Here is a 13832-nt window from a genome sequence, read left to right on the forward strand (position 1 = left end):
AATAGATAAACTTGTGCTTTTGGGAGCTGTGGAAACTTTTTATTTAGAAAGGAGGGAATGGTCATTTAGTCACACTGCACTTTCTCTCAGCATGTCATCTCTTGCTTCTGCCAAAACAGAAAATGCTGATGAGTTGTAGAGCTTTGTGTTGTAAAGATTATTTCTTAGTAAAAAAGTAAGTTTACCTTGTTAAACTGTTATACACTAAATGTAAAACCTTCAAACTGTGATTTCAATGCAATTGAGTCATTAAAGCAAGAGTTTGGCAAATGTCAGAGTTTTGTTTGCATGGAAATAGCTGTGGAATTTGGAGAGAAGATTCTCGTTTAACCTAAATGGTAGTATAGCACAGTATCAAATGTGGAGTTAAGGCACAGGTTAATAGCTGTCTAATTGTTATTTTTCATATTATGGGTGCGTTTTTATCTAAAGATTACAGTGTTGTCATAAAGCTACTGGATTGGTATACCCTTTTAGTATTTTCAGACTCCAGAATTAATTTTTTCTCTTTTTTTGACAGTCAAGAATCCCTTCAGTGAACAACTGCAAAAAATAGAAGTAAGTAAACCCATTTAATGAGATTTTAGTATGTCAAATGATTGTATAAAAACAATGTTGATCAGTTTGGAAGGATGCAGTTTCAGAATGTTTTGAATGAGATTAACAGGTTTGTTGCAATTGTAATGTTTTAACTTTTTGTTTTTCATCTCTGGCAATATAAGTGGGATTAAAAGATTTGGATGTGGCATGCTGATTGCTTTTTATATAAAAACAATGTTACATAATTTGTGGTGTGGAGCTATGAGGAAGAATTGTGGTGTTAACTAATAAATCTAGTCTTGAAACTTTTGTCTCTTACTGTTACCATTTGGCTTCCCAGCCTTGAAAGGACAGCTGGTAAGAGATGATTGACTTGAAACTCCAGGATCTTATTTAGTGCCACAGAAGAGCAAGGGTTAGCCTCCTTCAGAAAATTGATTAACAAGTTCAAGTCTTTTTTTTTACTTTGATTCTATTCTGTTACTTATTCCTATACTTACTCTTTCAACTGGAATGTTGGGATAACCATTTTTGAGATGTTACTATTGAAGGTATCGGTACTACTCTTAGCTCTGCAGCCTGCGTTTTGGTGGTTCTCTCTTTTGGCCTTCAGACTTTCTGCCTGTACAAACATACCGATATGCTTTTGCTAGGCATATATAATCAAGTATTGCAAGATAATTGTGTGAGATTTTTTTTGTTGTTGGCTGTTTGGGTTTTTTATTTTTGTCTAGGATTGAGCTCTCCAGAAGTGAGTAATTGCGTATTTTAAGTAGGCAGCCTTGGCTAGTTTCTTGAGTAGAAAATGTTTCTGAATCTTTTGAACAAATTTAATTTTGTAGAGTAAATTGTGAGGATTCTTTCAGAATGACTTCAGTAGCGCAGAGGGAATGCATCTTGTGCACTGGATACGGCAGCTTGAGAACCTGTTTTGTATGTTACTTTCTTCTGAGTTTCCTGTGTACTCTTCCCTAGTAATCCTGGTCCACGCTTGATGTTTGATTGTCAGAGGTTATGCTGTTCAGTTCCTTTGGGTGGTCTGACCATTAATTTAAGAAAATAATTTGGTCACAAAAATGTTTCACATTATCTGTCTTGGTGTAGCTTTTAGTGAATTTATGGGTGTACCTTCTGGGAAATAGATGAAGCGTGGGCTGCTGGTGGTGGTGGTGCGTGTGTGGTGGAGGACTGATTTTCCTCTTCTGACATGCCCAGTATTTTCTAGCCAGGAAATGAATTAATAAAGTTGGTTAGTTTTCTGGGGGGTACCAACTATACCAGTTTAATCTCTTTTGTAGGACCAGAACAGAGAGAGGTGATGCTGGTAATTGCTGATACCATGTATGGGAATTATTTTGTCAAATGTTTGATCAATGAAACAAGTATTCTGGCTTTTGGTAGTGGTTTCTGTAAGGAAGAAATTTGGAGTGTTTAAAATAGACAGCGCTGGTGCATCAGGGACCTAAACTTAAAATATATTTAGGTTTTTTCAATGTGGATATAATCAGCAGATGCACAAACTGGAAAATTATTTTCCTTGCATGTTTTCTGAATAAAGGATTTAGTCTTATCTCAGCCATTTGACTCTGCCCCAGGAGGCAGAGCCAACTTCAAAAGACAAACCAACAACAACAAAAAAAACCACTAAACCCCCCTGATGTTTTAGAATAGCTGTTAGTACTCATTGTATGTAACTTCATGTTCCTCATATTCATATTTTAAATAATTTCTTCTAGTATAAAATGTTTCTGGATAAATGTCAATGAAATTGCTCTATCCTAGTAAGTTTAATTCCCCTGTAATTAACAATTATATGACATCTCATATTCATGCTTGTTTTGGGAGTTAGGTCTTTTTATACTAGTGGCATATGCAGGAAGTATAAGCAAGATTGCATAGTCCACAGCTTTCTGTGGTGTGCGTTGTTGGTTTTTTTGTTTGATTTTTTTTTAATTAAGTTAGTGTAGTTTTGAAAGTAGACCACAAAAATCATACTTGCCTATGAATTTTACACAGGAATATGACCAGGTGGTACATTAGATTGCCTTGTATGAAGTGTCAGTGCACACTTATTAAGAATAAAACAAAAACTTTCAGAAATTTTTTATAGTAGCTATCAAAAAAAAACCCACCCCAAAACCCACCAGACTTCTTTTGGGTCGCTGCACTGTTCTCTCAGTAGTATTAAAATAACTTTAGCTATCAGTTTTAACAGGCAGATCCATCAGTCCAGGCCGCAAGCTAGTTTAGTTTCAATCAAGAACTGAAAAATTAATATTGTCCATACTTTGATTCAAAATCTAGTGCTTGCATCGTTGTTGTGTGAAACACTACAGCTTTCAACCCATGTGTGTAAACCCAATTTTTTTCCCTCATGGTATATAAAGATTTTTTGGGGTAAATGGAAGAAAATACATCTATACTAATAATGTGTTTTCTAATTCCAGGAAGATGAAAGAAGTCTCATGATGAGCAGCTTGTATGCACTTCATGATAAATTGGCACAAGTAGCAGGTAACAATTAAAAAATACTGTGATGAAGAGTGTTATAGCAACAGCGACAAAGAAGTCTGTGCTCAGATGGTGATTTGCAGCACCTAGTATATGCTGGGGCCCTGATAGCCATTTAGAGTTTCACTTTTGGGAAACTAGAAATCCCATTTCTAGTATACTTACACTGCCTTTTTCACCAGTGTAGCACCTTTTATTGCAATGTTGTTGTTTTTTTTACTTAAGAGGATAGGCTGTTGAGTATTGTGATCCTGTATGGTTTTTGATCTAATGTCTTAATGCTTTATGAACCTGATATCATTAAAAGCTTCAAATATGTGGAGAGGAGTATGTATTTCTTTTAAAGGTAGTTATTTCACTATAGTGGAAAAAAGTCTGAAAAACAAATACTTTGTAACAACCAGAAAATGGGTACTAATACAATGCACAGCAGTGGTTGAACAAGATTGCCTTGTTAGACAAAATAGTCCAACTTAACTATACTAATTATATAGTAATGAAAAATGCTGTATATTGTAATGTGTCAGAGATGGTGGTTAGGATTATTATTATTGAATATTCAAAGTATAAAATACAGTGCTTTTGCCTAGAGTCATATTTAATACAGCTTTAAACTGCGTAGATATTTGCACATCACAATCAGGAAACGGTCAAGTTAAGACTGTGTTTATAGCTTTGGCATCTGCTCAGTGTGAGTTACCATAGAATATATTTCATAACTATTAAGCCATTTATTTTATCATCCTTGCTTATTCAATCCATAATATGTTTAAGAGGCAGTGGTTCAGGATTTTTTGTTTTTAAGCTTTACTGTTCTTTGTGCCAACTATTTGTTTTGCAACAGCAAGTTTCACCAAGAAGGCTTTTAAACTATTACCAAGTGCTACAGCCATTTCTCAAACATTAAAAAATGTGGAAACAACTCTGTCAGATACGAGGCTGACAATTTAATGTGTCAGAGCTGTATAGGAAATCTGTAAGAAATGTGTTCTGTAAGACGTTTAAATTGCAAGAGTAAACTTCCAGCAAAAACTTGTTGTTTCCAGAGCATTTACAATATCTGCAGTGAATAAATTGATGTTAGGACAAAACCCACAAATTTCTTCTTTATTTTATTCTTTAACCCAAAATAGTGAATGAATGATGTTTAAGCTGAGTGCATGCAAAATAATAGTTGCTTTTTATTCTTCATTTTGTTGCTTTCTAACTGAATGCCTTTCAGCGTTGATCTTTTGTAGGTCAATTACCTCTTGATACGTTTTTATCTGTTTCAAATTATTTCATACTTAATAGATGGTAGTAGATAATTCTGTGCTATAAATCATTAGGACCAAAAGGTTGTGGGTTTTTTTTCCCATATGGGGTAGCTAACTTGTCATGTGTAGGAATGTTGTAGGAGACCCACAGCTGTGTGCTGACTTCTGTGGAGTGGAAATACTAGATTCCTCAGTGTGTCATCTGGCCCTCTGGTGGCCATACAATAAACAATGGACTTGCCTCGATTAAAAGGTTTGGCACCACATTTCTACATTTGTGAAAGAAAAGGAATTTTCTTTGCTAACTGGGGCTTACTTATGTGCAATGACACTTATAAAAATGTTTACCTCTCTGCCTTGGAGGATTTTGTATGCTCTGAGAACTGCTGTCTTCCTCAGGTCTCAAAGGTGTACCAACTTCTCTTAGTCTATTCCTGGCCGGAAGGATCTTTAGTACTTTCAAAAAAATATACCTATCCTTTTTGGTTAGATGATCCCCCAAACTGAAACTGTATTGTGAGATTACCTGGCAGAGTAGCTTTCATACAGTCTGAAAAATTACTTAATTCGTCTGTACTTAGGCAGAAGTTATCCTCTATGCCAAGTTTCTTAAGGTATGAGAGGTAGAAGTCTGCCGTCCATTTTTGAATACTGGATTGATGTAGACCTGGCACAATCTCTGTTCTGTGCTTTTTAAACAGCTTCCAGAGAAAGCTGCTAGAGAGATAAAGGGTTTAAAAGTGTTGCTTTTGTATTCAGTGCACCACTTCAGAAAAGAGAAGAAAAAGGAATATAGTTTTACTAAAAGCGCTGCTTTTCAGGTCTGTGTGTCACATACTTGGAAAAGTTTCTCTCATTTCATGCTTGGCTATGAATCATTTGTTCATGTTATAACTATTAATATTAAAAAGGCAGGCTGGAAACTTGCAGTAGTCTGTTCTGTATCTTGACTGCCATGAAGATGGTCACTGCAGAACTTGTTTTCTAGCCCTCTTTGTTTTATTAGACTACTTATATTTTTCCTGAGCTAGTTTCTTGCCTTGTCAACTTCAGTTGGAGAAGTAGTGATGGGGCTTGTATTTTAGAAGGTAAAACACTGCAAGTTGTTTGAAGGAAGAAAAAGTCAGGGTAACAGTTTGTTAATGTTATTTGACTTAATATACTGTGTATACTGTAGATGCCTATTTGGTACTGTGATGCTTTAATATGATGTAATGATCCTGTATAAAAATAAATTGCCTTTAATGCATCACTTTTCCTCAGAATTACTGGTCTGTCAAACCTATAGTTAGTAATGTCTACCTTAAACTCTAGGGAGAAGCAGTGCCTACTTGTCCAGTTCTGAGTCAAACTTTGTGTTCCTGTTCTAGTCTAATGGTTTAGCCTTTCTTCAAAGCAGCAGCTTTTTATAGACAGTATATATTTGAGTGCCTATCACTTTCTCCCAAACCAAAATACATGCTTTATTTAAATTAGACTTCCTTCAGGCACATGTTAATTACTGAATGCCTTTGTCTTTCGTGGGGAGACTTCAGTAGATCATATCCATTTTCAGTCAGGCTTGCAAAATGAATAAATCAAACCACTATATCCACAAGAAGCAGCCAGCTACCCATGGGTATGATCCTACTCTCTTTTACGTAAAGAATTCTTATTTAGTTAGATGTTTCTTTTGCTTGGCATTTTCCACAGAGTGATGATCCATTGGATTCAGACAGTTTCCTTCTGAGCTAATGGACAGCACAGGTCCTTGAGATACAGGGGTAAACTAGACTTCCACACGTAATAAGGCTTACCGTTAAGTCCATGACGAGAAGAAAATCCTGGCAAAGCGCTAACCATTAATATTATTTCAAGTGTCATCTGCCACTCCTTAGTCTTCAATTCTGCAGGTGATTGATACTGTGCAGTTTCCAACCAGTGATTTAAAGACTATTTAGCAAGTTCTGATTTTCTGCAGCGTTACTAAACTGTTGAATTTATCTTCAGGAGATTGGGCATTCTTACTTGCTTTCTCAACACTTGTTCTATTCCTGCTTTTCTTTCACTATCTACTTAGTGTCCTGCTGCAAGTAACCTCTAAGCATGAGATCTGCTAAACAAATGCTTTGTATACATTCAACCAATACAAAAAGCAAATAGTATTACATCAAGCTATAAGCTAGAGATCTGTGCTAAATTCCTGTGTTCCTTAAAGTGTTAGATTTCCACTGGGTTTTGGTTCTGGTACCAAATGAGAGAATGATTTACATTGTAAAGCAAATACTTTAAAATGCTGACTGTTTCTGTTAAATGTATGTGCTGCAGCTCATAAATTAAGCTAAATGCCCAAATGAAAGTGAGTTTCAAATATTCCAGCCTGTATGGAAAAGCAGATCTGCCTTACAATTGCTTTCAATACAGAAAATGAGAACACACTTAAATGTTTGTTTAGAACTGAGGGTGTAGTTGCTTTTTGTTAGTATTTCTAGGAGAAGAACTCCACTTACGTGGCTTGCCCAAGTACACTAACATAAGCTAAAAGGAAATTTTGTGATCTTTGCAGGGATGTGTTACTTCTCACCTCCCTACAAAGGCAAGTAGAATGGTGCTCTGACTGTCCTTTACTTTCAAGTTATCTGTGTCCAAGAAAAGTTTGAGCACAAAGATCCATGCTTTCTGTAAGCTCACAATAGACATTTTAAGAGGGGCAGTTTTTACAGAGAGCTCAGATGTGTCTTGCAGCAGACCTGTGTAAAGTTGGGGGCTTTTTTTGTGTCTGCTTCAGTTTTGTTCCTGGATATAGGGCCTCAAATGGAACAGTTGGGAAACATTCTTGGCTCAGACTATGGAAAGTGGGTTTCCAGGCCAAGTGGTTAACGATTGCACCAAAGTTATTCAAAGTAAGCCTTAATTTGCAGAACTATTAGCTAAAAGCGGTGACTGAAATGGCATATAGGAATATCCTGCTGTTTGCAGTAAAACAGAAGGTTGTCTGACTTGTGAATTGCCTAACTTTTTGCAGGCTTTCAAATTCATGAGTTTCTCAGAAGAAAGTTATTAAATGGTTCTCAGCAATAGATGGGTTGGAATGAGAAACTGCATCTCCAACAGCTTTTTGTACAGGACTGAAACTCTGTAACTGATTAGTTTGCCTGTTTCAAGAGTGGGGTGCAAGGTGAAAGTGATTTTTATTTCTCCCCCCAGCATTGCATGAGGGAAGTTTGCACTGATGGGCCTTTGACATAGTCAGGGAGCAGCAAAGGTGTTTTTAACTGTTAAACTTGTTCAGAGGAAATAGTCTGAAAAAAATTTTCAGAAGCAGGACTGCAAGGAAACTGTCTTCTGGTTTTTGAAGATGAGACCAGAAGCTGTGAATTCAGTGTGGTGACTACATACTGCATAAACTTAATTCCTGGAAGAAGGCAAGTAAGATTAGAGTTTAAAACTACTGAAGTAATCCAGTAGTCCCCCATCTAAGGGAGCTTTTGTCCTTCTGTAAGAGGCAATACTGTGTTCTCATAAGATTGAAAATCCAAAATGAATCCTGAAACTTGTTTTTAAGAATTCATTTTTCACAATCTGGTCTTCTGCTTGTGTGGTGGTGTTTGTTTTCTGTGTATCAACCTCACCCTTTGTATTTTCTTATTTCATTAATGGGCTTTCCTGCTTATCTAGATAATTAAAAAACAAAAACCAACCAAACAAAAGCTCCTAAGCAGAAGGGTCTCATCCTTCTGCTCTCACAAGCTGTTTTGTTCAGTCAAGTTATGGCTGACATGCTTTTTCTGTATTAGAAAGACCCCAGGAAGGGTTCAGGTCTTGCTAAACAACAAAAAAAGCTTAAATGGATGAATACCTATCAGACTTGTTCATGTCATACAACTTAATACCTGATTGAGATTGTACATATGGCTTCTACAGAGATAGATTTTTTTGTTGTATTTATTCCATCAGTTCTAGATTTAAAACAATGTTTGCGCTACAGACTGTGTAAGTATGATACATAGTTACCCCAATTCTGCTAATCTTGAAATATGAAATGACTGATGAGTATACATTTAAATTTACAGGTTGTAGAGTTTACGCTGCACAAAAGGATTGTCTGCCTAAATTACATACAAAAGTAGTCCATAACACTAATTTTGGTGCAGACTTCTAAATTCAGAGGTTTTTTTGGCAAAGGGGGTGTCAGTTTTCACCGACAATCTCTGTAGTTTTGCTGTTACAGGTAGAATCAGGCACTTTGAAAGTCTAAGATGTTGCATGTTCATTATCAAGTGAAACAACTTTTAAAGTTTTGTGTTCTTTATTCAGTGCTTGTGTGAAAATCGGTGCATTCACGCAGGCCTAGTTCCAGCAGCGCTTTGAAGCCAGATAGCATATGAACACTCTTAACAGTGTTCCTATTCCTGCATAACCCAACAGTAAGAGAAGAACATCCCTGTTAATGCTTATGTGCTTGCAAGGCCAAATTCACTTAAGTCTGTTGAAGTGTATTAAACAAAACTTGGCTTTAGCAGTCTGAGAAAGGCTTTTGCTTCATAGAAACACTGATTTCTTTGGAACTCCCTACTGGGAATGAGACATGAAGATGCTTCTCCATAACTTGCTAGCGTTCCCAAATTTTTGCTCAGACTGCCTTGAATGTTCTCCTTTGTGTAGGGGATTAATAACCAGAGTTGCTCCATTTAAAGGGTATTCCAGTGTGGAGCAATTCCAACTCAAAATACATTGTAAGAGTATAATCAAAGGATCGTGTTTGTGTATTCAAGAGTATCTTAAACTTTCCTAGCCTTGTTGTGGCTTTGGGAATAGTACAACTTGGCATAGATTTGAGAAGGTAAGGCAAACTTAACCCTGAGCCAGTGAAAAACTGGATTTGTTGTTTCCTATTTTATTGTTTTGGCAGCAAAGTCATAGTTATAGATGCTAGGAATTTGTTGTTGTTTTTCTTAGAAAGATCAGGAAAAATGTGATTTGCCACTCCATGACAGTTTTTCAGAAACTATGACCTAGTGATAGATAAAACTGGTCTTAGACCTTTTCCTTTCCTCTGTGACAGTCATACCAACACAAAGTCACTATGTATCTTTTTTGCATGAATTGGGTACCTTCAGCTTAGCAAAAAAAAATGAGGAAGATGATGGCACGTGACACTGAGGACTGATTGTGCACATAATACCTTATTTCCTGATTACTTCTGCATATTTTCCAAAAGAACTGGGAGGATGGTAAAACCACAAGTTCTAGGCCATATTGGGATTTTGTGCATGTTCAGGAAGGTGATAACTTGGAACAATCTAAAATGTAGTAACTTCACAGTGCCCGAAATACTATTATGCATATGTTGCAACTGGAGCTAAGTTGGTCTGTATAAAAGATAATACATGTTTCAGAGCAAATGGAAGTTATTTGGAAGAAGTTGAGTCAGGGTACAGCAACTGTTTTATTATGGTAACGTCCTTTTGATAGTTCTTCATACTACCTTTTGTTCTACTTTCAGTATAAATACCAAAATACACTTTGAGCAATACATGAAGTTGTGTTGATGTGATTTGTACATATCAGCTATAACAGTCCTCAGGTTTTTTAACTTTTTCTAAAGGAGAAATTTGTCCAGAGATTTTCCCATGTTTTTAGCAGAACTTGTGAGCATTATGGAGCTACTGCTGTTTGTGTAGATTATATTAACCGTGAGCTTTTGTTTAGTGATTTTTATTTTATATAATGCAGTAACAAGTACATAAAAATAAACAGAAGTTTAATTTTACCAGGGGAACATGAATGTGGCAGCTCTATTCAAAGAAATCTTACCGTCCAGGAGGCAGCTGCATATTTAAAAGTAAGCAAAAGAGGTATTTTTCATTGGTTGTATATAAGATTTGTATAAGTTACCAGTTGGTAAGGCCTGGTTTCCTATCTAGTGTATGGACTAAAATTTGACTTAGTATTGAATGCTATTTGGATATGTTTGGAACTGATGTCTTTAACACATGCTACTGAATTTTTTTTTTATTTGGGAATGTAGTGAGATTTTGGGTGAGTGGGAAGGTGAAAGACACTGGTTTAATTGCAACAAAAGTGTAGGTAGTAGTGCTTCAACGGCATGCAGGTTTTTTCCCTTTAGTTAAAACACCAGGGCAAAACTTGCATTGATGAAGATAGTTAACCAACATGAAAATAATAAATCATGAAATTCAGATCTCTAGAAGCTTCTCCAGAAATCAGTGTACTATGTTTTGAGACTTAATAGAAGAGGATGCTGTCTTCCTTTCTTTGGGAGGAGAGGCTGATGTGTAGATCTGTGCAGTGGGGCCTGACGAGCAGCTGCTGTATGGAGACACCATTCATGGATGCATTTAAATAGAAATGCTCAAAGGCAGCCTTTTTGTTAATTTGATAGGTGTGCAGTATTATGAGATCTCACTCTCTGCTGTCATTCCTCTGCCTTACTCCCCAAATGAAAGATGACTCTTGCCTTATCTTGACAGCTGTAGGGTTTATTTTAGCCCACGTTTGTGTATCATTCAGTGGAAACCTACTTGAAGCTTTTAAAAGGCAGAGAGTGTAAGGTTTCTTTGACGGGGGGCGGAGTTAAGCTGATGTGACTTAATATACAAATACATCGAAATTTTACATTTTGGCAAACATTTACATAGTAGACAAAGGGGCAATGCAAAGAGCATCCTAACCTGCTAACATTGGTTTATAGTTTGGTAATGATATTCTATATCTGCCAAAACCAGTGTGTTGTGGGAATACGTGGGGAAAAAAATTGATGCCAGATAACTGATGGTCTTACCTATCTATTGTGCTGAAAGAATGGCAGTTGTTATTGTGACAACTGTTCTAGCTCTAAGAGGCTCTGAAATTTCATATGAAAATTTGTCACTTTGTGCAAAGTCTCATTTAACCCTACGGTTCCTCATTTTGGGAGTATAAATATAACTCCTTTGCAGAGTTTCAATGTTCAGTGATTAAATTTTCAGTCTTTTACTCTCAAAGTGAAAATAAAACAATTACTGTTTTTTCTTAAATTGCTATCCTTTAATTCTAGGCCAGTTATATTATGTGATATTCAAAGGAAAGATGGAGATAAATCTTTTTGAAGAGTATAATTTCATGTAAAATAGTAACTTTCACTTTTGCTTTTCTTTTTCTGCAAAAGAACATCCAATGTGAACTATGGAGACAGCCTTAGCTCAGATCGCAGTGAATGTTCTCCTATGATAGTTGATACCATCTAATTAAAAAAAGTAAACTTCTATATAGTGATAGCAGTTCTGGAACTACACATACTGGCCTGTGTAAAATATCAGTTAAATATCAGTTAAAACTGATTTTCCTCAAGCTTCTTAAAAAAACCCAACTGGACCCATTTTCAGCTGCGTTTATATCTTGTTTGTTTTACACTTGAAGGAGATTTTCAATGAGCACTGCCTAGTGGCTGAATAATTTTTTCTAGCTGTAGGTTAGAATTGTTAATAAACCGGTGATATTTCAAACAGCCCTTAATTTGAGGAATGTTAGTAAGTCTGTTAAATACTCATAGCATGTATAGATTCACTTTGTGTAGTGAACACTTGGGCAAAATCTGAAGAATCAAGAACAAAACCACATAATTTGGCTACTAATCTATGCAGTATCTGAGTTCTATTGTGGCATGATGACTTTCTGCTTATTTACGAAATCATTCACTAATATTTGGTTTTTTGACAGAATTTAGATCCAGAATATGAAAGTGTACTTAACACAGCATTACAATGGATCTTGAATAGTGGGGAAGATGTTGGCATAAAGTAAGTAGTCTTTATTTCTTAACTTAATTTCTTCTAACAGTATGTATCTTTTTCCGTAAATACTGTATATTTTTGAATAGGTGTCTCAGCAGTGACCCTAATGGGATGGATGTCACTAATGTGACAGATGTGAAGTATCTGGAATCCACAAGTCCAAAGATGTCTTTCAGGTGTCGTTTTCGCCGTGCGTTTGTTAATGTAACTCACAGATTATCAATATTGCTTTTGGGTAAGTTAATTAAAAAAAAATGAAACTTTTTTTGTTATAACTTGTGTTTATGTAAGTGCATGGGGAAAAGTAAACACCATGTGTAGAGAAAGTTTTTATTCAGCGATAAAACTTGAGTTCCTATCAGTATCTTCATTACAGTGCAGTTTGCTTGGCACTTCTGTTGTACCCCTGTATGTTCACAGTGGTTGCTGTCTGCTGTAGGCAGCTGAACGTATTTGTTCTTTGCGAACTCTTTTTTCCCCTGCCAAAGCAATACCTTGTGGCTTTCAAAAATTGCAGATTGAATTGATCTGAAAAAGCAAAATGCTCAGTAAAAAGACATGATAGCCTTAATTTTGAGGATATTTCACTGTTGTTCCAGGAACTTTGGAAACATAACTACAGAAAAGATTAAGTTTTAGGAAAAGTTGGTTACCCAATGTGGTTGTCACCAAAAATTCTTACCTTGAATACTATATTGTAAAAATGTGTCTAAGCTTTCAGTAAGACTAACTTATTTAGTCTTCAATAGTTCTCTATTTCAGTTTCAAATTCTTTCAAGTTCATTTAATTCTTAACCATACTGAAAACTATGCAGCATAAAAATAGGCTACAGCTGAGTGCAGACACTTCACACTTTTTCCATGTGGTTGGTTAGAAATACTGAAGATGCAGAGTTCATCTATCTCATACACCTACTGAATATTTAATAATTTATTTATGCCAATATCTTTAACAAATCTCGTGCTTGTGAGCAGAAGGCTTTGAGAACCCTTCACTAGCCTTTTGAGGAATCAAAAAAATCAAAGGCAAGCTGTCCCACATTGGTGTTTTTCTGGTAATAGTCAATATGAGGGGTGAATTGGGATGCGGAGGTGAAACTCAGTATCTAAGTCAACCACTGGTCTCATCAGTAATGCTGAGCAAATTGCTCTCTCAACTTTCTCATCTGTAATTAAGGTTAATATGAAGCACCTTTTCAAAAAATAAACCATTTTATAAGTATTCGATGTATTGTCATTAACGCCCATTTTGGCTTACAAAAAGATTGTAGGATACCATTTTATCAGTTAACATTGCCTTGCAATCACTGGTATATGAACCAAACTGTTACTTTAATTTGTGTATGTGTATTTTGGGATTTTTTTTATAGTTGAGAGATCACAGGTGTAGTGGTGCCCTCAGTCTGGGATAGAAGAAGGAATAAGATTTTTATTTCAGCTTATGCTGCGGGTCTTTCTAACTGGATTGTGATTTTTGGGAATAATCTGTAAAGTAATGGAAGAAGAGCATGCAGTACTTTGTTGCAAGAAATACAAATCTGTAGCTAACTGAAGCGGTCCAAGTTAGGTAGATTAGTATATCTAAAGCATGTGACTTTGTCTATGAATCAGTGAATATTGTGGATTTTTAAATCTTAACATATTCTGAATTGTCAGGTTATGTGACTTTTGATATGACTTTGAATTTTTCCAATATAATTGTTTTACTGTTTTTCTTCATAAACGGGTAGAATTTCAAACCATGGTCATG

General features: G+C 35.9%; 1 protein-coding gene across 1 annotated transcript in view; it reads left to right on the forward strand.

Annotated features, from left to right (window-relative positions):
* LEMD3 (LEM domain containing 3) overlaps positions 1–13832 on the forward strand; it is a 50612-nt gene that overhangs the window by 20375 nt on the left and 16405 nt on the right. The window contains exons 2-6 of the mRNA XM_040594844.1: positions 521–558; positions 2988–3054; positions 10064–10131; positions 12009–12088; positions 12169–12317. Coding sequence (XP_040450778.1) covers positions 521–558; positions 2988–3054; positions 10064–10131; positions 12009–12088; positions 12169–12317 — 402 coding nt within the window. The remainder of the gene's footprint in view (positions 1–520; positions 559–2987; positions 3055–10063; positions 10132–12008; positions 12089–12168; positions 12318–13832) is intronic.

The sequence above is a fragment of the Falco naumanni genome, chromosome 5 (genome assembly GCF_017639655.2).
Source record: "Falco naumanni isolate bFalNau1 chromosome 5, bFalNau1.pat, whole genome shotgun sequence".
Lineage (NCBI taxonomy): Eukaryota > Metazoa > Chordata > Aves > Falconiformes > Falconidae > Falco > Falco naumanni.